At 43.0% G+C, this 26,259-nt stretch overlaps 3 protein-coding genes across 6 annotated transcripts in view; 1 reads left to right on the top strand and 2 right to left on the bottom strand.

Annotated features, from left to right (window-relative positions):
• Positions 1-11,270, bottom strand: part of bcl11bb (BCL11 transcription factor B b) — a 29,743-nt gene extending 18,473 nt beyond the window's left edge. The window contains exons 1-3 of one of the 2 annotated variants that reach the window (XM_069703157.1): positions 10,958-11,269; positions 10,516-10,829; positions 2,165-2,548 (exon numbers count right to left, since the gene is read on the bottom strand). In XM_069703157.1, the coding sequence (XP_069559258.1) occupies positions 2,165-2,548; positions 10,516-10,579 (448 nt within the window). In that variant the 5' untranslated portion in view covers positions 10,580-10,829; positions 10,958-11,269. Of the gene's footprint in view, positions 1-2,164; positions 2,549-10,515 lie in introns of both variants that reach the window. The other variant, XM_069703158.1, reaches the window with a different exon arrangement.
• A 4,174-nt stretch (positions 11,271-15,444) lies between these two features.
• Positions 15,445-21,223, top strand: ccnk (cyclin K). The gene is made up of 11 exons (XM_069703156.1): positions 15,445-15,560; positions 16,583-16,815; positions 17,192-17,273; positions 17,366-17,497; positions 18,226-18,331; positions 18,435-18,492; positions 18,866-19,035; positions 19,130-19,338; positions 19,500-19,530; positions 19,813-19,884; positions 20,270-21,223. The coding sequence occupies exons 1-11, from the start codon at positions 15,552-15,554 to the stop codon at positions 20,791-20,793; spliced, it is 1,626 nt and encodes a 541-aa protein (XP_069559257.1). The 5' UTR covers positions 15,445-15,551; the 3' UTR covers positions 20,794-21,223.
• A 972-nt stretch (positions 21,224-22,195) lies between these two features.
• ccdc85cb (coiled-coil domain containing 85C, b) overlaps positions 22,196-26,259 on the bottom strand; it is a 48,841-nt gene continuing 44,777 nt past the window's right edge. For all 3 annotated transcript variants that reach the window (XM_069703146.1, XM_069703143.1, XM_069703144.1), the window contains one exon: positions 22,196-24,519. In XM_069703146.1, the coding sequence (XP_069559247.1) occupies positions 24,430-24,519 (90 nt within the window). In that variant the 3' untranslated portion in view covers positions 22,196-24,429. The remainder of the gene's footprint in view (positions 24,520-26,259) is intronic.

Genomic DNA, 26,259 nt, shown 5'->3' with positions numbered 1-26,259 from the left:
TAATTAGACCTAATAATGTAATCTAATTTGGTTGAAACTTGAGACTGCCTTGAGTGGCAATCTAATGTGTTGAACAAAGCTCTCCTCTCTTTCATTCGGGGCTTCGAGTGCTTTCATGTCTTCTTCTCTTAGTGATAAGACTGTCTGTCTGAATGACAAACTGACTGCTGCTCTAACAGGCTCACTCACGCACTAACTCGGCCTCAACGTTTTTTCGTCTGACCACCAAACAGACAAAATGTAAAATGCATTTAGACTTTTTTTTTTGCAAATGTCCCACATGAGTTCTGTTTTTCTTCTCTGTTGCTGCTTAAAGCTGTTAAATTCTCATTAAATTTCAAAAGTTAAACTGAAAAATTTGCCTATTAACAAAAGCCACATTGTTATTGATTGATGATCAGTTATTACTTTTTGTAATCAATATATTTTCCTGGTGAGAAAAATATTCTGTCCAAGCTTCTTTTTTTTTCTTTTTTTTTTTCTGGAACTAGCAGTGACATCCAAAACCGTGCTGTCACATATTGTTTGTGATCTCCTTCAACAGATATTTCCCATCGCGCAAGATGGTGGCCACACACAGCTGCTGGCCACACACAGCAAACTGTGCACATGTACAGATTTGTGCACCGATGACAAAAGATGTCTTTGATTCCAAAATGAACAAAATGTGCAGATTAATAAATGTGCGTACTTTTTTTTCAGCCTGGTCTCCTGGAATGATGAAAAAAATAAAACCATGCGTGACAGAGAACTAAAACTAAACCACAGAGCCTCTCTCTATTTAGACCATCTACCTGCTTTGTCATATGCAGGTTGTCTGACTTTCATTTTTGGGGGTGATTGAACCTGATCATGAAATTACTTGCTTCACGAATCTTTCATATGGGATGGGACAGGGAAAAAAATGCTGTTTCCCAAGCAGCAACACCCTGTTGTCATGACATCTACATAGGTCCGCATTCACACCTTTTATATGTGTAAATATGTGAAACCAGTAGAACCACTCGGGTAATTCAGACGTGTCATGGCAGTAAGAACGCTGTAAATAATTTAACGAATATTGCAACTCTGATATATCAATCAATAATCTGACATTACTCAGGCCAGTCTGATAATATACTGTGAAGATTTGTAATAGAAAAGCCTCCCCTTTACAATTGAAGTCGGACCATGACATAACAGTGTAACGCTGATCAGTTTGTGTGTTAAATCTTGCATGTAATTCTGCCTGGTAACTTTTACAATGCAGCCATCTACGCTCGTCTAACCAGTTCCCTCTTCGTCTCCTGGAGTTGGTGTAATCCTGGACAGCCTCCCCAGCTCTCTGGGTGCGATGGTGACTGTCTCCTCTGATAACTTTGAATTGGTTTCCCTGCAGCGCTGGCAGTCTACAGGCCCTGCCCCCCCCTCCCCCTTTTCCCTTTCCCTTCCCCTCACAGCCAGATGAGCGGCCTTGCTGCTTTATTAATCCCCTTCTCCTCACCACGCACACAGATGAATTTTAATCAGCTTTCTTAACCTCTTCATATGCTGCAGGATTTCTTTACAAACGCTCAGACACGTGACGTGCACTCACAGAAGAGATACACACACACACACACACACACACACACACACACACACACACACACATTCTGGGGGCGGCTCCTCTATCACCTTCTTCCTCGCCTTTCACAATTGGTTTCAGCTGAAGAAGTCCTTCAGGCCTACGAATGTGTGTGTGGGTTTCTTATTTTTTTTGGTGTGTGTGTGTGTGTGTGTGTGTGTGTGTGTGTGTGTGTGTGTGTGTGTGTGTGTGTGTGTGTGTGTGTGTGTGTGTGTGTGTGTGTGTGTGTGTGTGTGTGTGTGTGTGTGTGTGTGTGTGATATTTTGTGTGTTTATGTGTGTGATGTTTTACTCACAACATAGCAGAATAGACACACAGTGCGGCTCTCACTCACTCTAATAAAATCATCTCAGGCTACATTAATCCCTCCTGAAGGCCACTGTCAAAATAACAAACAGCTGGGATGCTTTAAAGAGAGCTATCTGTCTTGGACAGGTGAGAGATGTGTGTGTGTTCATGTGTGTGTGCATCTTTACCGACAAGAAAACTCTCTTCACAGCTGTGTGTTTAGCATTGAGATCATTATTGGTTCTTCTAAGTGTGTTGCGGTCTCTGTACCTCCTCTCTCCTGTTTGGGGCAGATCCCCTTGGCCGGCGTCAGCCTCCTCTCCTCGTGTTCCTCTCCTCCGGGGGTCACCTGGATGCCCACCTCCACCGGGATGGACCTTCTACCCAGCTCCAGCGACCTGGCCCTGGGAGAGATGGAGATGCCCATGACACCGCCGGCCTCCCCGGGCTTGGAGAAGGACCCCGGCCTGCCACCGGGCCCCCGGCACAGACGGCGCTTGTGCTCAATGAAAACCAGGATATCACCCAGAGGGAAGTTGGTCTGACACCGGCCGCAAGTCAACAGATCATGCTCTCCCGGTACCGCCCTCCGAGGACTGAGGGTGGAGGGCTCTGGAGATGGAGATCCCGCCCCTGGGTCATGATTGGCTTCTGCTGCAGGAATGAGAAAAGGAAAGTAAAAGATGTCAAACAGTGATATGTTTTAAAGAAATAAAAACAGGGAAAAACAAAGAAAAAGAAACACACAGTGAGGTTTGGTCACTCCTGAAAACATTACCTGATAAAAGCCCCTCCCCCCTACCATTCCAGATGATCATTACAGTCACAATTGTGTCACTTTCATGGCACAAAAACAATGCCGCTGCAAAGCTTCTTCGCCTAGACAAACACCTGCGCAGCTTATCTGAGAGATCTGCGTGGGTGGGACCCGGCACACACACACACACACACACACACACACACACACACACACACACACACACACACACACACACACTGCGTATGTATGTGTGTTTGTGTGTGGCCAGGAAGCTATTCATCTCACAGTGCAGGCTGGGTTTCCGGCGAGGGCCTTTGCTGCACTAAGCTGTCATAGCTAGACGGCTGCCTTCATCACGTGGGAGCCCCGGCTTATGCAGAACAAAGTGTAGCGTAACGCAGGCCACATCTACCAGCGTGCGTGTGCGTGTTCGGGTTTGTGTGTATCATAGAAGAAGACAGTGAAAAGAAAAATGAGGAGGAAAAAACTGTCTGAGTGTGTGTGTGTGTGTGTGTGTGTGTGTGTGTGTGTGTGTGTGTGTGTGTGTGTGTGTGTGTGTGTGTGTGTGTGTGTGTGTGTGTGTGTAACATGAATGAATTTGGATTCAGGTGAGTTTGAACACTGTATTCTCCACAGACAGAAAAATCTATAAAGCCAAACCCGGGGTCCTGTTAAGAGAGTAAATCTCATTCTTCACAGATCTGACACAGTCATTAATAACCGTTAAACAATCTTCCCCCTCCTTCCTCCCCTATGGCGTGGACTCTGTCCCTCAGCTTAACGTAAATCCCTCATGGACAAGTTCCTTCTTTTTTTTTAAACTCTACTCTGATGAACCGGTTTGAAAATGTGTCTTCTTCCAAAGAGCTCGGAGGAAACCTGAAGCTCCAGAGACTCCGAGGGGCGTCTGAGTGAGCGGGTACCCAGGGAGAGGTGTTGATGCCTGGGAGAGAAGCATGGCAGCAGCTTGCCTGTCTCCACTTCTAGCACCCGCATCTTCTCCCCCTCCAACACACACACACACACACACACACACACACACACACACACACACACACACACACACACACACACACACACACACACACACACACACACACACACACACACACCTCCTCTTTTCTCTCTTTCTCCAAACATGACACCCTAATAATTGTAAAGATTAGACAAAGAGGGTGTGTGCGTTTGTGTATCCTGGTGTGTATTTATCAGAGCAGAGATCCTAAACTCTCTTATCAGCGATCTCAAACTGTCAGGGAGGCGCTGCTCCTCTAAACTCACAGTCATAAGTCTAAAACTCGGGCAGAATTCGGCTCGTTTTTTTGACAAAAATTTTATCTTTTTAAATATTTCTTTGTAACTATGAATCACCCTCCACCCCCTACCCAATCAACCATCCACCCACATACACGCTCACACACACACACACACACACACACACACACACACACACACACACACACACACACACACACACACACACACACACACACGTTCCAGTCCTCTCACTTCGCCCTGGAGTGATGATCCGATGCCAAATATATTTTCTCTAAATGGCGATGGGTTCCTGGACGCCCGCCAAATAATTTCCATCTCATAATCTTTGGCGGCTAAGAAGGAGCACAAACACATATTTACCTACAGTTCACAGCTTGTGACCGTAATTCGCATGTTCCAGAGTGCTCACACGAGCCGTGTAAGTGTGCACATACTGTATGCGCAGTGCATATAAGTAGGGCCGTGCAGGAGATCTTTCTGCTATAACAATATGGCGTGCTCTCATTTTTGACTCTGAAAACAAGACAGGTAGCATGAGATCCAGATCCGCATGTGTCGTAAATCAGAAAAGGACAACACCGAGGCAAAGAGCTGACAGACTTCTGGCCATTTGAACTTGATTCTCTCTGGCTGTGAGAGACAAACAGAGTACGGCCTGTTTGTTAACCTACGTTAGAGTAACATGGGCCAGGGGCAGAACGCAGTAAATTAGCCGGAGTTGGCACGGTGACTGTAACACTGCAATATTAGTCGGACATCTCAAAACCGCACCCCTGTCTGAAACCCGCTCACTCGTCTATCCCTGAGGCTCACCTGAGAGAAAAAAAAAGTGTGCAAGAAGGAACCGAACAAGGAATGCATGCAGGGAAGAAAAAAAACACACACACACACACACACACTTGGACACAAACACACAAAAGAATAACACTAATGTGGCCTATCATGGTGACAGACAGTGTCTAATTCCTCTGTATAAACTCCTATGTGAGAGGAACATGCTTGATAGGTAAAGGAGCATAGCTGACGCACTGTCAAACATGCCATCGTTGAGAAGGCGTGATGATAGCAATGAAACTCAGCTGTCTAACATGATACCGCACATACTTTATTCCTCTCTCTTGGTCTCAGTCTTTCTCTCTTACTCACACACACACACACACACACACACACACACACACACACACACACACACACACACACACACACACACACACACACACACACACACACACACACACACACACACACACACACACACACACTTGGAGCTACATTCACCCAATGACAGTCCTGCTACTCTGCCTTATCAAGTGTGAGTTAAGTCAGGCAGCCTTAGAGCACCCCCTATCAGTTTGATGAGGAGAGAGTCAGCCAGTCACTGCTGCTGCTGCTGCTGCTGCTGCACTCTGCCACTGCACAATATGTACCAGATGGGAGACACAGCCGAAGACAATGGGCCTCTTTCACCAAAATTTCCATTTATGTAAACAGTAAAAAAAAAAAAATTTCAAAAAGAAGAAGAAGAATATTTAAACGCCTGGCCAGAAAGCACTTAATAAAGAAATAATTGAATTTTCAACAGAGATATTTTTTTAATTGCAAATGTTAAAATGCTTCCCATGCAGTTTGGTCACAGTTGTATTGTAATTATACTGTCAAAACTGACATAATGATACAGTAAGTGTGATGTCCTTGTTTGTGTTTTTCCCATTAGTGGCCAGGTAAAACAAGCTAGGTTGGTAAAACATGCCAGAGTACATATATGTCAGTCTGGCCTCTTGTCATATGCTCTGACAATAATTGCACCTATAAATCCAACTAATCCCTGATTAATTCTGATATACTCTTATAGATGAGGACTCTGGTGGTTTCATTGTTCCTGAGGTGAAGGCGACGACAAAGAAAAATTCATACCATGGTTCAACAAGTTTTACTTTGTCCGAAGTTGAATAAGAAACAAGCAAAATTTCTTTTTTTTCTGGATTTTAAACGCTTCTTTTTATCTAAATTTGAATTTGATGAAAAGCTCAGAATGAGCGTTAAACAGAAACTATTAAACTATTTTCCGTTGGCACTAAAGTCCCGACCTCACAACATTTTAATAGCAGCTGCACACTCTGTTCTGTTGCTGAAGGCAAAGTAAGGCTATGGGCACTCATATGACAGTCGACCATACTGTATGGGTTCAGACCTGTCTCTCTTTCTTTGTTTTCCCCCTTCCATTTTCAGAGCTAAAAACACACACACACACACACACACACACACACACACACACACACACACACACACACACACACACACACACACACACACACACACACACACACACACACACACACACACACACACACACACACACACACACAGTCTTATGTGTAAACCCCCAGAGGGAAAGTCGGGTAAGATTCACGCTGTCATTGAAAATAAATGACACCAGCAACATTGCAGATGGTTGCAATCAAAAATTCAAACAACAAGCGGCCTCGCTTAGCCTATCCCTTTTTCTCAGCTGCGATTGCCAGAGAGAGCTGCAACAGTGTGCGTTGTGTAAGGCCAAGCCTGTGTGTTTCATTATCTTATCACCATTTAATCTGTAGCAGTCTCATTCCTTATCATAAATCTTAGATTATCAGCCTGAAAGTGAGCAAAATATGGCACTGCAGCTGACTGTGACTTGTCACTAAATCGCTATAAATGACTTGCAACCTATGAGGCATGACATTTGGAGATATAAATCAAATTTGCCAAACAATTTTGGAGATATAATAATAAAAAGAAGCTTTATGGCGTTGCAAAACTGATTAAATGTGTTCAATAATATTGAAAGAAAATCTGAGAACAAGCTGCAGAACCTCACAGTAAATCATAAATTGCTCAGCAGGCATCTCCTGTGAGATTATCATCCGGTTACCACAATGTGTGTGAATATTTACTGTGGTGTTGCAGTGCGTACGGTGGGTTTATTTCCATCATTTGACAGCCATATGGTGCGAATAAAGAAGAAAACATTAACTGTTTCACAAGTAGCATGCCAATTCTGAGAGTAAACAGTTATCACGAGGCGTTTCCATGGCTCGATCCAGAGAGGAATTATCTGGAATAATGCTGATATTAGATCTCAAATATTGCCAGTCTCTGAATAAGAGAGATCAGTGATGCTAAACAACCGTGGTCCCACATTAATTTGCAAGTGATTCATAAGGATATTTGTATGATAGTTCTCTTTGTTATTGATGTGACTCCAAGCTGAATCATTAAGCCTAAAAAAGCCCATCGGGATGTTTTCCCTATAAGAGTCTTAATGAAACAAAGAATGAACTGTAAACTGAAGGTCGGATCAGTTGTAGACAGACGAGCTCGTTACATGTGATTTGTCAGAGTGTGAATGTATACACTTTGTAAATGTGGTCATGCAGTTAGGGGATGATTTGTGCAGTTTCACAGCCTATGCAGAGTGTGTGTGCTTCTCTGAGCGCATACTTGAGTGCCTTCACTGCAGTTACAGTCACTCGTACGTCCCTCTAAATGTCTGGCCTGACAAGTACATTTCCAGCACACAGTCTTCCAACTCGAAGCCTGTCCAGAAATATGCCGATATTCAGGTTCTGTGCACTCCCAAGTAGTGCATGACCTATAGGCCTGTGGCTGCAGGGCACACGGCTGTGTTCAGTTACACAGAATAACCCCTCATCTGACATGTGGTTGATATATGTTGGCATCCTGCAGGAACCTTACATTATTACTTGTGTAAAGAGATACCTCATGACTGGTCTTGACAGCTGATACTGAAATGTACTGTGTGATATTAAAATACTGGATAAATATTAGGAACGAACAACAAATTCCAGGTTGGTTTTCTTTTGATAAATTTCTCTGACTATTCACATAAAAAAAAACTCTCATTTTATGTTGACTCAATCAAATTAGAGGGTTTTTTTTTCCCCCAGCGGTCCTCAGATCTTCCAGCCTGAGGTGGGTTCCTGGCCCTCTCCAGACCCACCCATCTTAAGGAAAGAGCCCCCAGCAGCCTGCAGCCTCCACACACTGAATGATAGCTACATTAAAAGCCTTCCATCCATCACAGCCTGTGGTGCTATTATTAAGATATCATGCACATATGGTAAACATAGCTTAGGTGCTTTATGGAAATAGAGGTGCATCTGTGCACACATTCGCTCACAGACACACATTGTTATTGCAGAAGGAGAACACTTGGATATTACAAATAAAGCTTTTTGTTTGTCATTACAAAGTCCAGTTTTTGGCTCTGCATTTGGCCGAAAAAAAAAAATAATACCTGCAAGTCCAGTCCTTCTTTACTCTTGCACTTGTACCTCTCAGGTGACTGTCAGTGCTCGAGGCCACAGTTCAACAAGCAGGAGACAGAGTGTATCATGTGAGAGAACAGGTAGGACGAGGTTTTCAGCATCCTACTGTATTTGTTCACATAGCCATTTTAGCACTCCTGCCTGATTGACCTGAACATCAAACATTTGTCAGGACTTGCAGATATGAAATTGTTGTGTGACACTTCAGTGAGGATAAAGACAGGTCGGGGATGATAAAAAAACATTTTTTTAAAAAAAGATCTCTAAAACCAGTCATGAAAAGCTTAAGGCAGGAACAGGTGAATCCCGGGGACATTTGAACACAGCTTCAGCTGGACAAATAAATTACGAAAATTACAGCTAGTCTGTGAGAGCCAATTATCAGTCTAATTAGGCAACTATCTACATTCAGCACCACAGGTTTAAGAATTTGCAGGCTTTGCAGCAGGTGCTGTAAGGTTTCCTGTAACTATTATGCAAAAGATGTCAAACAAAGTGACCCATGGCTGCAGGGAGCAGAAGCAAATATTTAACAATTAGTCCATATTTGTACAGGTTCACTAAAGACAAATGGTTATAACACCTTGCGATTATTTGCCATGTTTCATAAGGTAAATGTTAAACACACACACACACACACACACACACACACACACACACACACACACACACACACACACTTATGCCTCAGGTGAAACTGTAGTTATGTTAGACAGTTTTGTTCAGTCGGAAAATTAATGATGGAGGAGTTCAACTCGTCTCCACCTTAATTAATTGACAGGCATGCGACTCTGACAACACGGAGAATAAACTGTCAGATCAATAGTCACACCGGATCATTATTTGTCATCTGGCTAAAACCTACTGCGGACACTTTCTCAATTAGAAAAATAACAGCAGCGGTCATGGCCAACGTTTGTATTTCTGTTTGCTCTTTGCATTTGAAACTGGCGTAATTATTTTAACTGAAAACTCAATAAGAGGAAAGTCAGTGAGATGAGAGAGGGAGACAAAGTGAATGGGATAAATGATTAGTCCAAATGCTGAATGTGTCGGGTGGGACGGAATGCACCTAACCGTTTTCAACACAAAACAGATTGGCCAAAGATTACATCATGAACTTCTGCAATGAATTACCCAGATTAGGCCTCTATGAAATTGGATTTGGGCACAGCAGAGCGCTGGGAGATGAAGGTTAGATTGATATAATTGATTTGAAATTGGATTATACGACTTTTTAATCATATGCCCAACCCCCCTAAAAAACAGGGGAAAAAAACCTTCCACAGATTTCATCTGCGCAATTTAATCCAAAATTTTTGTCGCAGCTTTGAAAAGCTCTCAAAGAAGTTGAGACTCCTGTTTAAAAGATCGCATTAATAAAAAAAAATTTAAAAAAAGTTTAAATTGTTTTTACCTTGGTGTTTTCTTTGTGTGTGTATAATTGCAAAGTAAATTTATATTCTTTCACTTTTAGATTTTAGCTCTTTTCTTAAAATGTCAGAGTAGCCTACTGACAGGCCTTTAGGTGGCCAGAAAGAAATAATTTTGAGACTGCAGTTGTGGATGTGAGAGTGTGTGACAGAGTGAAAGCGGAGGAGAAAGACAGAAAAAAGTAGATACATTTTTTTAAACTATATTTAAATCAAATTCCTGTGCAAATTCACCAAATAAATATTTAGAAATGTGACAAATGAGAAACAAAACACGTAAATATATATATAGCCACATGTTACAATATGCTGGGGAAATTAATGACAAATTGTTGTGATGAAATGTTGGATTACACGATCAATGCACGTGCGTGCATGCAAGCAAACACACACACAAACACACACTTACGCCAGACACCCCCACTGTAGTTGTCATAAAATCATCTCTTGTAGTATAAAGTCTTATGAAGCTGAACAGGCGGTTTAAAATGTTATTCTGTAGTGCATACATAAAAAATTAAAAACCTGTTATTAACACCTGCAATAACTCAAAGTGAGTCTAAAAGTGTGTTAAAAACGAACAACAACGTACTGTTTTTCGTGTTTGTGCACAAGTGTAATCACATGGTCGATTTATTTTCACAAATCAGTAATCATCGTTCACGTTCGGCGCATTTTTAAACAATATGTGGTTATTAATATAATCTATTTTCCTAAATAAAAGGTTTTATTTTGTCCTGAAAATCAGAAATAATGACAAACAATAAATCATTTAAACCAGTAAACGAAGGAAGAGAAAAGTCCTCAAAGAATTAAACTCACCTTGTACTGTCTCCCTGTGCGTCAACGATAAGTGCTGCGGGTTCACCTGCTTGCGGCGGGACATTGCCCCGGCATTTACTCTGGCATTGCCCGGTGAACGGCACTTGGAGTCGGCTTGCACCGTGATGTCGGTCCTCTCTGGGTCGCAGGTGATCAACTTTTCCCCCTCTCTCCTCCTAATCCCTCTGCTATTCACAGTTTGTAGCTGCAACTTTGATGCGCGTTTGGAAGGTGAACAGTCGGACAGGAGCGCAATAAGGATGGAAGACCAGTTTGTCCACAATGTCCTGCAGCGTCTTCGGAGGAAGCAACACCTGAATTAAGGAAGCCAAAGTGTAGTTTTAGGAAGCAGTTGGCTACAAGCGACCGATGAGCTGATATATGAGCAGGTAAGTACTATTTTGCAATGAGCTTTTGCAGATAAAAATCCTGGACTGCCCACCTCTGCAGCGACCGTGATGACAGATGAAGTACGGAGCGGTCCACCGGTGATGGATGTTGGCTCCTACTTAGCTCCTTTCCCTTCTTCCCTTTTCTTAATTTTAATGATATAATTATATCATCTGGGGTCAAACGGTAGATGTTTACTTTAGGATTCCCTACAGTCCTTCCATTTCAGCAGTGGTGCGCTAAAATGACCCTTTGGCACTGACTCCTCCTGTGCGTTTTGGCATCGGTGCGCGGAACGGCAACTCTTGGCGCTGGTGGCAGTAGCCTCGTTGATTGAGAGAGAGAGAGAGAGAGAGAGAGAGAGAGAGAGAGAGAGAGAGAGAGAGAGAGAGAGAGAGAGAGCGCAGGCGGGCAGACAAGACACCTCCTCCTCCTTTTCTTCCAACAAGCTGAGGTCCAATGTTTCCCTGTTTCCTGCAGTGTTGAGGCTACTTCTTGTTGACTCACACGATAAAAGATGCTCTGTTTGGGGCGAGCCCGCATTTGCGCGCGCGCGCGCGCGCGTGTGTGTGTGTGTGTGTGTGTGTGTGTGTGTGTGTGTGTGTGTGTGTGTGTGTGTGTGTGTGTGTGTGTGTGTGTGTGTGTGTGTGTGTGTGTGTGTGTGGTTGAGCTTGCCTCCGTGGAGTGGGAAGGGATTCAAGTTCAAGTGCGTCCGTGACGCTCGCGACACCACAGATATGTGAAAGCGGCGGACAACACGGACTCTGGGGGCAACTAGCGGCGGCTCCCCGGAGCTCGGAGCGATCATCTCCTTGCAAAAAGTAATTATCACTCATCAGTGGTTACTTACTTCAAAGACAGGGTCATACTGTCTGGTCTTTTTTGAAGGAGTGTCCGGTTACCATCTAAAACTTACCGTCTCACCTTTGTATTTATGGTCAATGTACATAACAACCATGATGTAAAACAGTCTGATAGTTTTCTTTTTCACACATTAATGGATTTCTTGTGATTTACAACTTTTTTCCCCCCCCCTTTTATCTAATGCCAGCAAGAAATGTGAGAAGGAAATTATTTTGAAAAAACGGTCACTTCAAGAGCACCATTACCTCCCCCAGACACAGGTCAAATTAGGTTCAAAGGTCACCTTTAATTCTGATAATCAGCACTTGTATGTTACTGCAGCATTCTTGGCTGCAATGCTCCGAATAAATGTAAAGCTCACATATTTCCAAACACTGAATCAGAGGTGAAAAAAGCAGCATGCTGGACCTTTGTTGTCGGGTTAATTTAAACATGTTGTGAGGCAACAGTACCCTCTGTTGGCACAGTCAGGAGACATTACAGACCTGTTTAGGGGGTGATGCCTTTACACAGCACTGCTACACTTTATTCTTATTTTTAGAATGAAGCATCCTTAATTTGCCATTTAGACAATTCAAAATCTAAGAGAGTCCTTGAAGGACAGATCAGGTTCACTCAGAGGCAATTAATGGCACTAATTGGCGATCATTCTGCACATGCTTCACTGTATTCATTTGGATCAGTGTATGTATGCACAGATAAGTGCTTTGTACGTACGGACTGCAGCTCAGCTAGAACGCACTTTACTTCCTTTTTTTTTTTTTTCATCTTACCATACAATTCAAACTTGTGCTGTGCCGTAATCTGGTTGAAATACATGGACGAATAAAAATAAAAGCCTCACACGGGCATTTCAAGTTGACACTATTTTCTCGTGGATCAGCAGAGAAGTGTGCAGCTATAGTAATACATTTTACAGCCGGCCATTAATAAAACATGGTGGGCAATTTTAAGAGCATTAGAAGTTTGATTGCTTCGGGGCAGGCCTAGGGGACTTTCAGGACAGTAATTATTTATATAAATGAAATGTCATCTCAGCTCTGGCTCAAGTAGACATAACCTCAGCAGACGCCACATGGAAACACTACAGCACAACAACTATCTTTCACAGATAGGCCAAGCATGTTGTCAAGCATATTGCTTTGACTGGAGCGCATAAATTCAGCATGTGATATTACATGAAATCTCTTCTTCTTCTTCGCATTGGGCCAAGAGAGCAGCAGCAGTCGTGGACACATTGGATGCTGAAGGAAAACATTATCCCGAGTTCACACACTCTCTCTCGCCATCCCTGCTGGCTGCGAGCAGCTCCTTGATCCTTACCCATGGGTTTCTCAATAATACATCAATGTCTCCATTATAGCTTGTATCTGCAGGCTCTGGGCAAAGGCAGTTTAAGCTGAGTTGCACAGGGCCAGCATAACCACAGATACCCTGCTTGTGGACACAGGAAAGGTTTTAAGTCCAAAGTGTTGCCTCTGAGGAGACACGCATCTCTCGTGGTTAAGTGCCATTACTGAATAGGAGATACCTGAACACACCGCAGGGCAATATCTGCACTAGAGAGGAGGTGACGCTGAGATGAAAGTTTTGTCTAACTCACAGGATACATCATGTTGGCATTCAAGCCCTTTTTTTCCCCCAAAAAAATCTCCAGGATTTAAGGAGATTCCAGACACTTATCATTTATGTTAAAACATTAAAAGTGAGCCGAGTGACAAAAGTTGAAGAGGGAAGCTCTTGCACATCAGTGGACACAAGTACATGCAGTTCAACCGGCTCTGATTCTGGGTCAATGCCTTCATTACATCCTTTTATCTTCCATTTTTAATATCTCTCCCATGTGTTCACTCTCAAAACAATACAAAAATGACATTAACACAGTATCTTAAAATAGGCCGACATGCATGAAGGAAAATGACAGGTTTTAAGAACAAGAAGAGGATTCTGTGTTGTCGAGGTTAAAACCTTTCAAAGCAGACCTTTTTGATGTGTTTAACCGCAACGTGACAGAACTGACACAAACAATGAAAGGTCCACTCCAGGAGAGCTCTTGGTAATATGAATATTGCTTTGGGATTTGCTTATAGTCGGTGCTTCAATATGCAATGTTTAATATTAATAAAGAAAGTATAAGTATATATTATTCATAAGCTGATTTACTGTGGTTGGTGTGAGTATGTGTGTGAGAGTGTGTGTGTGTGTGGATTTGAGTGACAGATTGAGATGCTCCCTTGCTACGGGCGATATAACTAGACAAGGCTCTTACTTTTCTACAGGACACATCCTGACAATTTCTCCCACAGTTAAGAGGATTTGTCCGAGCAGGGGTGAATATATAATGCATGCAGATTCCAAATTTTAATTTGGACGGAGTAAATGATTCAATGCTGGCATTTTCTCAGAAGTCAGAGTGGGAGGGGAAGGAAGAGGACCTACGATGTTACTTGTAGTCTGCTCTCATGGTGTTGTTTAAAGCAAGCACAGATGATGATGATGATTATTCTTTTTTTGGGGGTCATATCAGCCACAAAAGTCAAAAGAAAAATTTGTTTTACACTTATGATATTTTTATCACTCACCATAAAATCCTTGTTCGACCAAAGATAGATCTCCAACATTTTGCAGCCAGAGTTACATGTCCATAAGGGATTGCAATACCTTTGGGTGAGAAGAAAACACATTAAATTATTCTTTTTTTTAGTTGTATTGAAGTTAAATTAGTGATCACAAATGGCTGTAACATGTAACAAGTCAATGATTTGCGGTGGGCTACTCGTTTTATGTTACACACACAAAAACAAGTGGGACAAAATTGGGTCAAGGCAGCACCAATGCAATACTGGGTTACATTTACCGTGGATAGAAAACTACTGGTTCATCAATAAAACACAAGATAATGTTGTTGTTGTTTTTTTTGGTGACATCATTACTGTTATAATGTCTATAAATGACTGTTATTACAATTATGTTATGTCCTAATCTACTCTATATATCTCTTTTTGAGCTAAAATGCCATTATTGTGTACAAGTAATTGTGTAGATAATCCAACAGTAATATAAAAGATCAAATTAACACTGTCAAAAACAAATCTCTATGTCAACCTGCTCAAATCATTTGGGTGCAGTACAGCTCTGGAGCCAGAGGTACAAACTTACATTCTATTTGTAAAAACTAAATCCAGTATGAAATGATCATTCAAAATGTAGTGAAACGTAGGCGAAATGTTTGTTAGTTTACTTTCTTGTGATTTGCCCAGCCTTATTCAGAGTAATGCTTTTGTCAACAATGTAGGCTACTTATTTTTTTAAAGTGAGTCATGTCAACAAATAATAAACTACATGTGTTCAAAAATCCAATCTTGTTAAAAGTGAGTCATGCGGTCAAATCACACTGCATACCTCAAAAATCCAGTCCTGGCTGCCGAGGTCCAAGAGACGTTCTTTGTCTCCCCCTAGTGGAGAATACTGTAAACAACATATTTTCTCCATGAGGAGAACTATGAATTCCCTCTTACATCTATCATATAAGGGGTTTACCAGTAGTAGAAATAAGAGTTACATCATCGAATAAACTAATTTAACAGAGGAAGTGTAAAACTAAAATCTCCACAACACACGTGCGTAATGACGTCTTCCACCGGCCCTCTGACGTACCGCAAAATGGCGGTACCCTTGTTACAATGGGGAGTGTTGTTGACTACTTGTTAGCCAACTTTTCGTGAATAACTGCGGATTACTCACACACTGGTCGATTTTAGGTGATCTACCCGGACGCCTACATGTTAAAGGTAAGCGCCGTGGTTCCTTATAAACAGGAGGAGGATTTAAAAAGGGGGATTTTTAGGGCTACTTTTGGACAAGAGGAGGCTCCCAGTCTCAGCGTTGAGACCTCGAGTGGAGCGAGTTAGCTCGCCGGCACTCACCCGCTAAAGTGACAACGTTGACTTGTCTCTATTCAGGGACGTTTTTTTAATCAAATACAGCCGGCTGTCCTCTCAGTATTTTTTTTTTTTTATTTTTTTTACTTAGTCCTGACTCTTGAGTTAATCACGTGAGCTCATCAAACCCCGACTCGCGGGCCTTTTCCGGTGATCTCCCTTATCCGGCTCTCTCGCTGTTGAGTTTGAACAGCCCCGGTAGTGGGGGTGAGGATTCAAGCGGCTCCAGGGTACTTAAAGTCTCCAGTAAAGTAAAGGTGGCAGACCTTAAATCTTAAATTGAGGGCTGCACTGTTTGGACCTCCATGTTCTTCATCAGGGATTCTGACTAAAGCCCGATTGATTCAGGATTAGGGAGCTGGAAGAAAAACAAAAAAAACAAATCAGATTTTGAGCTGATATTCTTTCGATATACAGTACTATATATAAATGTGTTGCCATCGTTCATCTCCTCTCTTGAGTAAACGAGTCGAGCTGCACGATCTGCTTCAAGAGGAGATTTTAGCTTCACCCTAAATGAGGCTCCAGTTTTGCACAACCTGCCTTTTCTTTTATAGGATGGAATAAACTCCTTGTCAATCTGAAAACCTGCAGAGATAATATCCGCATCTTTTCTTGTGAAAATAAAAATTGGATTTCATACAACCAGACTTGTCAGCATTCATTTTACATCGGACAACTTCAATTTATAACTTTGTTGATATTGGATGTAATATTTTGATATATTTATTCAGTTTTGCTTTTAATCCTATGAAGTGTGTGTGTGTGTGTGTGTGTCACTGGGCTGTTGGTTCATTTGTAGTAGAGATAGTAGGTTTTGCTCTCTCTTTTTTGCCCATTATTTATAATCTGTCTGCCTCGTTTCTTCACAGTCCAGTGGAGCGGGTCCATCTACCTCCTCTCCTCAATCAATGAAGGAATCCAAGGAGAACCTGTTGATGACTGGCCAAGCAATTCTGGACCACATCAAGCCATGTTGGTACTGGGACAAGAAGGATTTAGCCCACACCCCCTCTCAGTCTGAGGGCCTGGACCCCGGCACAGAGGCCCGGTATCGGAGAGAAGGAGCCCGCTTCATATTCGACGTCGGGACTCGACTTGGCCTGTATCCTTGATTGATGTATTAACTTGAATACTGGGGAACGGGCTACAAGATAAATTAATGCCACTTGCTTCAGTTAAAATAAAGTAGATGACAAGTTAGAGACATAAAGATCAAAACTATGAAGAAGCTACACACCCAAAATCATATACCCTGTTAAAAAGTGGCTCTTTTTTTTTTTTTTTTTTTTTGCTTCTCTTATACTTATTTACTGGATTTATGTTGACATCGTGGTGTAAAGATGTTGATGTGAACATTTTACAGCATGCAGCACAGAGTTGTTGTATGCACTGATCATTGCAGCACAGATCTGTATTTCATGTAGCTGACATCTACTCGTACCTGTAAATATTTTCTGTGAATCCTTAACTGTCATCAGGCACTATGACACACTGGCAACTGGCATCATATATTTCCACCGCTTCTACATGTTTCACTCCTTCAAGCAGTTTCCCAGATATGTGAGTTCAGTTTATGTTCATCCTGAGTTTTTCTGATTCTTGAAACAGGACTAAATGTGCAGGATTTAATGGTGTGATTTGTGTGTCAACAGGTCACCGGTGCTTGCTGTCTTTTCTTGGCTGGAAAAGTCGAGGAAACCCCAAAGAAGTGCAAAGATATCATCAAAACAGCACGCAGCTTACTGAATGACGTGCAGTTTGCCCAGTTTGGAGATGATCCCAAGGTGAAGCTTCTTATATTTTCCCTATTTTAGCAGTGGCAACAAAATAGGTGCCTTAAATTCAAAGATCAGGCACACCTACCATCCTCAATTATGGATTTTGTTTCCGTAAAAGTAATGATCAGTCTTTACAGCGAAACCAGCTTTACGGAGCTGAGACATAATATGATGTAGCTCTGAAAAAACATGAAAACATGCTGCAGCCTTGTAGCGAATAGTCAAAGCCTCCTGATGGATTGCATACGTGAGACTTATCATGTAGTGCAAAGGGCCGCTATGACCTCACTATGACCTCACTGTGAGGCAGGCAGACTGCCATGATGCCAAGTTCATTAAAGTTATAAGGAAATGAAACCAAAAACAACCAAAGATGTGCAGATTTTTTTTTTTTTTTTTTGCCAAACTAGAAAAACAATTGACCTTTCTGCACAGTAGGTTATTTCTTTTAAGTTAAAAGTTGAAATCAATCACTTTGGAAAGATGAAAACCAGGCAAGCAATTAAAAACAGTCTTTTTTTCATGTTACTACAGAAGAATCCTTGATTTATAAGAGTTTACTCTGCAGATATAGTGTATTTTCTCATAAACGCTTAAACTAAGTCTGCTCAGCCTCCACAACAGGAGTATTTATGGTTAAAAAGAAACATTGAAAATGTAATTATTTAGGTGACTTTTACGTGTAAAGTCAGATTGGTGGGAGATGACTGAAGTACTCCTACTTGTTTGAACAGGAAGAGGTGATGGTGCTGGAGAGAATCTTGCTGCAGACTATCAAGTTCGACCTGCAGGTGGAGCACCCCTACATGTTCCTGCTGCGCTATGTCAAGCAGCTCAAAGGTAAGGTCGGATACAAATCTATGGCATCAAAAGCACACAGTCTGAATAGTTCTGATATGAAGAACCAGTGAAGCACAGGCTTTGATTTGTGTTCCTGCTGTAGGGGAGAAGAATAAAGTGTGCAAGGTGCTCCAGATGGCATGGACATTTGTCAATGACAGGTGAGCAGCTGGCGATGAAACGCCGCCTCCCAATTGCACTCTTTTTTTTTTTTAATCTTGGCTATAAGGATTGAATCAAAATGTCACAATGGCCTCGTACAGACCACATAACTGCAACATCCCCGATTCCAATACGGTCGCAGCCCTTTGTTTCATGTCACCATCTTCTCTCTGTTCCCCCGTTTCCCGTCTGCCTTCCTATCGAGTGCAAGCAAAAAGAGGCAAATGCCACAAAGTAATAAAAGTAATGGGGCACGTGACGGGATAGAATTGGAAAATAGTCTTTTAAGGCTCCAGAACTTCATTTGAGAGGAATTGTACCCTCGTCTGACAAGAGCTAGAGGAGACTTTAACCACAATGTGTCCCTGGCAGCCTGTGCACCATGCTGTCTCTGCAGTGGGAGCCGGAGATCATCGCCGTGGCCGTCATGTACCTGGCAGGCCGCCTCTGTAAGTTCGACATCCAGGAGTGGACGGCCAAGCAGTCCTCACGCCGCTGGTGGGAGCAGTTCGTCCAGGACGTCCCGGTTGAGCTGCTCGAAGGTACTCGACACAGCGGCGCCTCGGTACTCCCCTACGATGTTTGTTTGATGGCCTTTCAGACTCGTCTCAACCACAACATGTCTTGGTCTTTCAGACATTTGCCACCAGATCCTGGACCTGTACTCCCAGGGCAACAAGCCCATCCCTCAGCAGATGCAGGAGAAGGAGCGGGTGCCCGCTCTACCGATCCCCGCTCCTCCGGCACCACAGGGGCTGCCCCCAGCCGCCAACCCTCCTCCCCCACCACCAAAGAAGACGTCCCCTCAGGGTGGCAGCCCTGCACGCCAGCTCAAACGCTCACACGTAAGGGAACGCTTGAAATGTCCTCCAGTGGGGATTTCTTCGTTTATTTAAAATGTCCCAGCAGATGATACGGTTTGTGTTTGTGTTTAACTGGATTCGCCTCTAAACTCTCAACATAACCTGCCTAAAAGAGTATTTCTATTCCTTCCGATTTGTTTCAGACATCCCCAAAAGAGGAACCAAAGGCTCCAGGTAAAACATTACGTTTACATTTTCTTTAACTTTTTTTTGTTGTTGTTTATTTTATGTTTATGCATTAAGGCGTTGTGTATCACTGCTCCATTTTTTTCATGAAAATTTTAAAAACTTGGGTCTAGACTGATTAACCAAGGAGGAAAAACATGGTTCCTCTGTTCAGACAAGTAGAGAACCACTGATTTAGATAAAAGTCGGTTCACCAAAAAGTTTCTTAATGTTCTCGCAGATTTTTTTTTTTTTTTGCATCTTCCTAACTGCTCTATTTACAATTTGCAGAACAAGTTGGATCAAAGATCCCGAGGCTGGAGAGCCCGATGCCTCCGCTGCCCACATCGCAGCCTCCCCCAGGTAAGAGTGAGTGTTTGTCCTTGTCCTGTCCGTCTTCTCGACACCCTGCTTGTCTGTGAGCGTGTGCCACCAAACGAGCCCATAATGAGCTGCCGGGGACCCCCCCCCCCGCCCGCCTGCGACCGCAGCTCAGAAAACAACCCAAAGTCCTCTCAGTCTGCTTACGTAACCACAACTCGTCTGGACGTGTTTCCCCACGCAACGCATTCTCCTAACCTATCCCAGACCAATCTGATTAGTGCTTGAGCCTGATAATGAGACCTCCTATGTGGCTGCAGCCCGGCCGTGCGCTCACTGTCTGGGAACGGAGAGCTCATTGCAGAGTAGCCTCCTGTTATTTCCTGGCATATTTCTAACCAGCCGTTTCTCTGTCCCGTCACCCTAGCTCCTCCCATCGAAGCCGAACCAGGAAATGAAGTGGCTCCTCCGCCTCCACACGCTCCACCTCCGCACCAGCCACCTCCCCTGCCGCACCGCCCTCCTCCGCCTCCACCAACCAACTACATCATGTCCACCACCAGCTCCTACATGTCCGGAGAGGGCTACCAGAGTCTCCAGTCCTTGATGAAGACAGAGGGTCCCTCCTACGCCCCCATGCCGCCCAGCTACGCTCCCCCGATACCGCCTTACCACCCACACGTCTACCCGCCGCCCGCGGCACCGCCTCCAGGCCCTCCCCCTCCCTCCTCCTACCCGCCACCCAACTTGGCCCCAACCTATCCGCCGCCAGGGTACAACAGCTACCCGCCGCCACCGCCTCGCATGCCGCCGGGCCACGTACCGCCTCCAGGGATCGGCCTTCCTCCTGGTGGGTACCCTCCTCCTCCCCCGGGGCCCCCAGGACAGTCGCAGGTGCCCCTGCCCCCTCCGCCCGGCATGCCCCTGAACCGCGGTGGGTGGATGAGATGAGAGCGTGATCACGGTGTACGAACTGAGACTGCAGAGCTACAGCTGGTGATGGGCAGCTCTCTGGAGGAATGAAAACAACCAGGAACTTGTTACTCTGGTCCAAACGTCAGAAAAGGGGAGCTGGTTCATCCGAGTGCTGGAGTTGTGAATGAAGACTTATTAGCAAATAGACCTGAAAGGAAAAGTGAGGTCTGGACAGTGTTGTTATGAGAACCACAAGTCAAGAATCTTGACATATTTTTTTAAATAAGTGACCTGAACACATACAGGACAAATAGTGCGAGTGTTCAATTCCAGTTTCTGATAACAACCACTGTCCAGTCATTGTCTTTGTTCTGGGAATGTACCAGGAGTTATCGGTGACCTCATTTTTCTGCGCGTGTTCTATTTTTGGTTTTTCTTTCTAATGTTGTCACAGAAGTTCTTAACGAATTGTGGGGCGTTGAAATGTTCCGGCTTCATTTTACTTTTGAGTGGATCGAAGGTCGAGTCTTTACTCCCTTCCATATTGTCATTTTATTTTCCTGCTGTCATTTCCCCTGCAATGTTTTTCTTTGCTCTGCTTTCCCACTGGTGTAATCACATCTAAGGGTGGTTGAATATGCAGTAATTAAATATAAACAGGACTTTTGCATTGAAAAGAAATGTGCTGTGTTCTGTACTTATGGTTTGTCTTTTCATTACATTTCACTCTGAAAACATGGAGATCATGTTGCAGGATGTTTTCTATTGCCATCAGAAGCGGTCTTATTTTTATGTTTTTTTTTCTATTTTATCATACTTTTAGTGCATCTGTGCTGCAGACTACGAAATAAAGTGCCGACAGAACCTCTGTTGTCTCGCACTGGACAGTCTGAAGTTTATTTGTACATATTCTCTTCTTCTTTTTGGTTTAGAGAGCTTCTATCTATACGTGCCTTAGTCAGGCTTCTCTTTTCTGTATCCCACACGCAGCTTCGATTTAGTGTATAAATGGTTCTTATGACATTAAAGACCTGCTTTTCCTACTCAGTAATGTGTTTTCCATGTTTCTCATTATATTGCATAAAGCAATGGTTCCCAAAATTTCTGATGTACCGGAGCAGCCCTGTTAGGCGAGCTCTGGTGCCTCTTCTCATATGGACCAATCAAACGTCTTCCTATGAGTGCAGTGGATGACCAATCAGACGTAATTAAATACAATTATATAAAAGATATTATTAAAATGTTACATTTACCTGTTTATCCATAAAATTTCAAATGTTTTCCATTACTTTCAGCAGCTATAATTGTGCATTCGATGGAAGTTGTGTGTACTGTAGTGTCAGTAATGTACCAACAGAGGGCAGTCTAGCTCATCCAGTGAAGGGAACACCTCTGCAAAAACAATTACTCCATCAAATGAAGACAGCAGTTCACAGCGTCATTAAGCAACTTGTTTATTTTCTCCCAAATGTTTTTCTAAAAGTGGCCTAGTTCATGTTTTTGTTTCACCTGCCGAATAGTCATGTTTATCAGTGAAATTCATGAAAAGAAGTTACAGTCATGCTAGTTACTACAGAAATAGACCTTTACACTGTAGATTCTAGGAGTCTGTACTGTGGTTTTAGCATATAGGCAGAAAAAGGAAACACTATAGATGTTTTTTTTTTGTTTTTTTTTAAAAGACAGTTGGGTTTCAAATCAAAACACAATGAAGAAAAACGTGGCATATCTAAAATCAAATGCCATATATGTATAGAAAGTATTCAAAATTGTATCATGGCTTCAAATCAGTTCCTAGAAAAAAGGACACTTTTTAAAATCAGACTTTGATTTGATTTTTTCTTTTTTTTTCTTTTTTGACCCATTATTTGAGAGAGCAGAGGTGCCTCAGAAATGTTCTAATTTGGAACAAATAACACTAGAGATGGGAGAGCTTGAGCTGTCAGTCACTCTGACAAATCTATCGGACGACTTCACGCATCGAGTCAGTCGGATAAACTGGAAATGTGACTGTTCAGTTACTGACCGCGCTCCCATCTCTATCTTAACACCTGGCAATAAATACGAACAGCGTTTGTTCATTCTGACATCAAGAAATACTCATTTTTATAATGTTATTGTTTTATGGAGACATCGAAGGGAAGACTTACCGCTCATATTCTAAGAAAAAGAAAAAGAGTCAACTCTAAGAAACATGCACTGCGTAAACACACCTGCTGAATCCATGACAGGAAGAAAAGGTCAAATCTTAAGAGAAGTGTGTTTTATTCATCTTCTGAGATATTAAAAACAAGGAATTCTGGGTAATCCAGAGAGGCCGTCCAAACTGAATATGGGGTTTTGTATTTTTAAAAGTTGTTTTTTTTTTACAGTTTTCTTATGGATTCAGAAAATGTCTTCAGCAGTTTTCAACTGTGTTGTAACTAGGGTTCAATGGCCAGAAAAAGAGCAATCACAGGCAGATGCTACAGCTGCTAGAGAACCATTCAGTCTCTGTGCACGTGCACGCGCGCACACACACACACACACACACACACACACACACACACACACACACTCACAGATGGGCAAAGGTAAAGCTGTAGCCCTCCCAACCTGAGAAAATGATTGTCAAGCATGCACACAGCATACAATTTTAGTTTCACATAGTAAGATCTGTCCAGTAATCAATGGAGATGACAGATTCAGAATGGCGTAATGCAATTTTCAGAGGTGACAGAGAAAAGGAATAATTCATCTGGAAAAGAATTTAAAAAAGAAAAAAAAAAAAAGAAGAAAATTACCGAAAGCAAACCCTGTTTAAGGTCCGGTTGTGTGTGCTTTCAAAACTGAATTATTTGATCACATGGCCACGCTAGAATACAAAATAGATAAAATCAACAGTAACAATGAAGTAGTGCTATGGTGTTTTTTTTTTTTTTTATACATAATATACACAAGTTAACAGTGATCTCTAGACTTTATTATCCATAGACTTGTCTTACGAGCAAAAGGCGCTAGGTCACAGTGGGTTTCACTTAGTTAACATTTTAGAATGCTAATGCTAGTAATAATACTCATTGACCACTAGGGGGGGGCGATACGTGTGACAGGAGCTAGGGTCTCTATAGGAGGTACTATCAAAAACGTAGCTGAAGATACGGCCACATCGCTGCTTTCACATCCCAGCAGCAAGAGATTTCTGCCCCTGCGGCCTCATCAGATCTGTGCTTGAAACCATGTTATATATCGCGAGCTTATTATAGCACAGCTATGATCTAAAGAGGGCTACGAAGCAGGGTGTGTTCAAAGACAGAGAGGGGAAGAGAGAGAGGGAGAGAGCATTCGAAAGCCTCCGAATCAATGAAGAAAAAGTGGTGAGTCGGTGAAACTAGCTGCCAGTCGTCAACATAAGCTCCGAGAGATAAAAACAACGTTGTACATGTGGATTAACAGGGTAACGGGTCCGTCCTGTAGCTATCTCAGCCAGTCTTAAAGAGAGTGTGAGTTGAGAGGAGTGCTGGGTGCTGTAGGCAGCGGGGAGCACGGCATGATGGGTGGTGCAGCGCAGGTAGTGAGGCGGTGTGGGTTGGGGTTTTTTTGTGTTTTTTTTCCGGTGAGCGACGGTACTGCAGATCCTGATCTCTCTCGCTGTCTCGCCCTCTCTCTCGCGCCTCTCGCTGGGTTGCCATGCTACAGCGGCCCTTTGAACTGGTTCCCAGAGAGGTGCTGTCTGACGGACAGCTTTGATCCGGCTGCATCACCCAATTTCCTCCACACCACCTGCAAACAGACGCAGGGAGAGGAGTTGAGAGGAGCAGCGAGACTTACAGAGAGACGGGCAGAGAGACCTGCAGAGAGACGGGCAGAGAGACGGGCAGACACAGAGGCAGAGACCGAAAGAGGAAGACGAGTGGGGAAAAAAAAAAAGACTTTCTTCTTCAAGAGTGAAAACTTCAAATGCTCACAGTTTGACTTTGAGCAGCAAAGACTGCACACACACGCGCGCACGCGCGCACGCGCGCACGCACGCACGCACACACGCACACACACACACACACACAGTGGTGTGAAAAAGTGTTTGCCCCCTTCCTGATTTCCAATTTTTTTGCATGTCTGTCACACTTAAATGTTTCAGATCATCAAACAAATTTAAATATCAGTCAAAGATAACACAAGTAAACACAAAATGCAGTTTTTAAATGAAGGTTTTTATTATTAAGGGAGGGGAAAAAAATCCAAACCCACATGGCCCTGTGTGGAAAAAGTGTTTGCCCCCTCCTGTTAAAACATAACTTAACTGTGGTTTATCACACCCGAGTTCAATTTCTCTAGCCACACCCAGGCCTGATTACTGCCACACCTGTTCTCAATCAAGAAATCACAAATAGGACCTGCCTGACAAAGTGAAGTAGACCAGAAGATCCTCAAAAGCCAGACATCATGCCGAGATCCAAAGAAACTCAGGAACAAATGAGAAAGAAAGTAATTGAGATCTATCAATCTGGAAAAGGTTATAAAGCCATTTCTAAAGCTTTGGGACTCCAGAGAACCCCAGTGAGAGCCATTATCCACAAATGCAGAAAACATGGAACAGCGGTGAACCTTCCCAGGAGTGGCCGGCCGACCAAAATTACCCCAAGAGCGCAGCGACGACTCATCCGAGAGGTCACAAAAGACCCCACAACAACATCCTAAGAACTGCAGGCCTCACTTGCCTCAGTTAAGGTCAGTGTTCATGACTCCACCATAACAAAGAGACTGGGCAAAAATGGCCCGCATGGCAGAGTTCCAAGACCAAAACCACCGCTGAGCAAAAAGAACATTAAGGCTCATCTCATTTTTGCCAGAAAACATCTCGATGATCCCCAAGACTTTTGGCAAAATACTCTGTGGACTGACGAGACCAAAGTTGAACTTTTTGGAAGGTGTGTGTCCCATTACATCTGGCGTAAAAGTAACACCGCATTTCAGACAAAGAACATCATACCAACAGTAAAATATGGTGGTGGTGGTGTGATGGTCTGGGGCTGTTTTGCTGCTTCAGGACCTGGAAGACTTGCTGTGATAAATGGAACCATGAATTCTACTGTCTACCAAAAAAAATCCTGAAGGAGAATGACCTGAATCCTATTGAGATGCTGTGGCATGACCTTAAAAAGGCGGTTCGTGCTGGAAAAACCCTCCAATGTGGCTGAATTACAACAACTCTGCAAAGATGAGTGGGCCAAAATTCCTCCACAGCTGTAAAAGACTCATTGCAAGTTATCGCAAACGCTTGATTGCAGTTGTTGCTGCTAAGGGTGGCCCAACCAGTTATTAGGTTTAGGGGGCAAACACTTTTTCACACAGGGCCATGTGGGTTTGGATTTATTTTTCTCCCTTAATAATAAAAACCTTCATTTTAAAAACTGCATTTTGTGTTTACTTGTGTTATCTTTGACTAATATTTAAATTTGTTTGATGATCTGAAACATTCAAGTGTGACAAACATGCAAAAAAATAAGAAATCAGGAAGGGGCA

The sequence above is a fragment of the Brachyistius frenatus genome, unplaced genomic scaffold, assembly GCF_029030835.1.
Source record: "Brachyistius frenatus isolate BFR_SWC_R1_liver_20210118 unplaced genomic scaffold, ASM2903083v1 Contig_44, whole genome shotgun sequence".
NCBI lineage: Eukaryota > Metazoa > Chordata > Actinopteri > Embiotocidae > Brachyistius > Brachyistius frenatus.
The sequence above is the reverse complement of the archived record's forward strand: the minus strand, read 5'-3'. Positions and strand labels throughout refer to the sequence as shown.

Coding starts and splice junctions, on each gene's coding strand:
- ccnk (XM_069703156.1), top strand. Junction 17,498..18,225: donor AGTTTGGAGATGATCCCAAG/GTGAAGCTTCTT, acceptor TTGTTTGAACAG/GAAGAGGTGATGGTGCTGGA. Junction 19,885..20,269: donor CACATCGCAGCCTCCCCCAG/GTAAGAGTGAGT, acceptor CCGTCACCCTAG/CTCCTCCCATCGAAGCCGAA.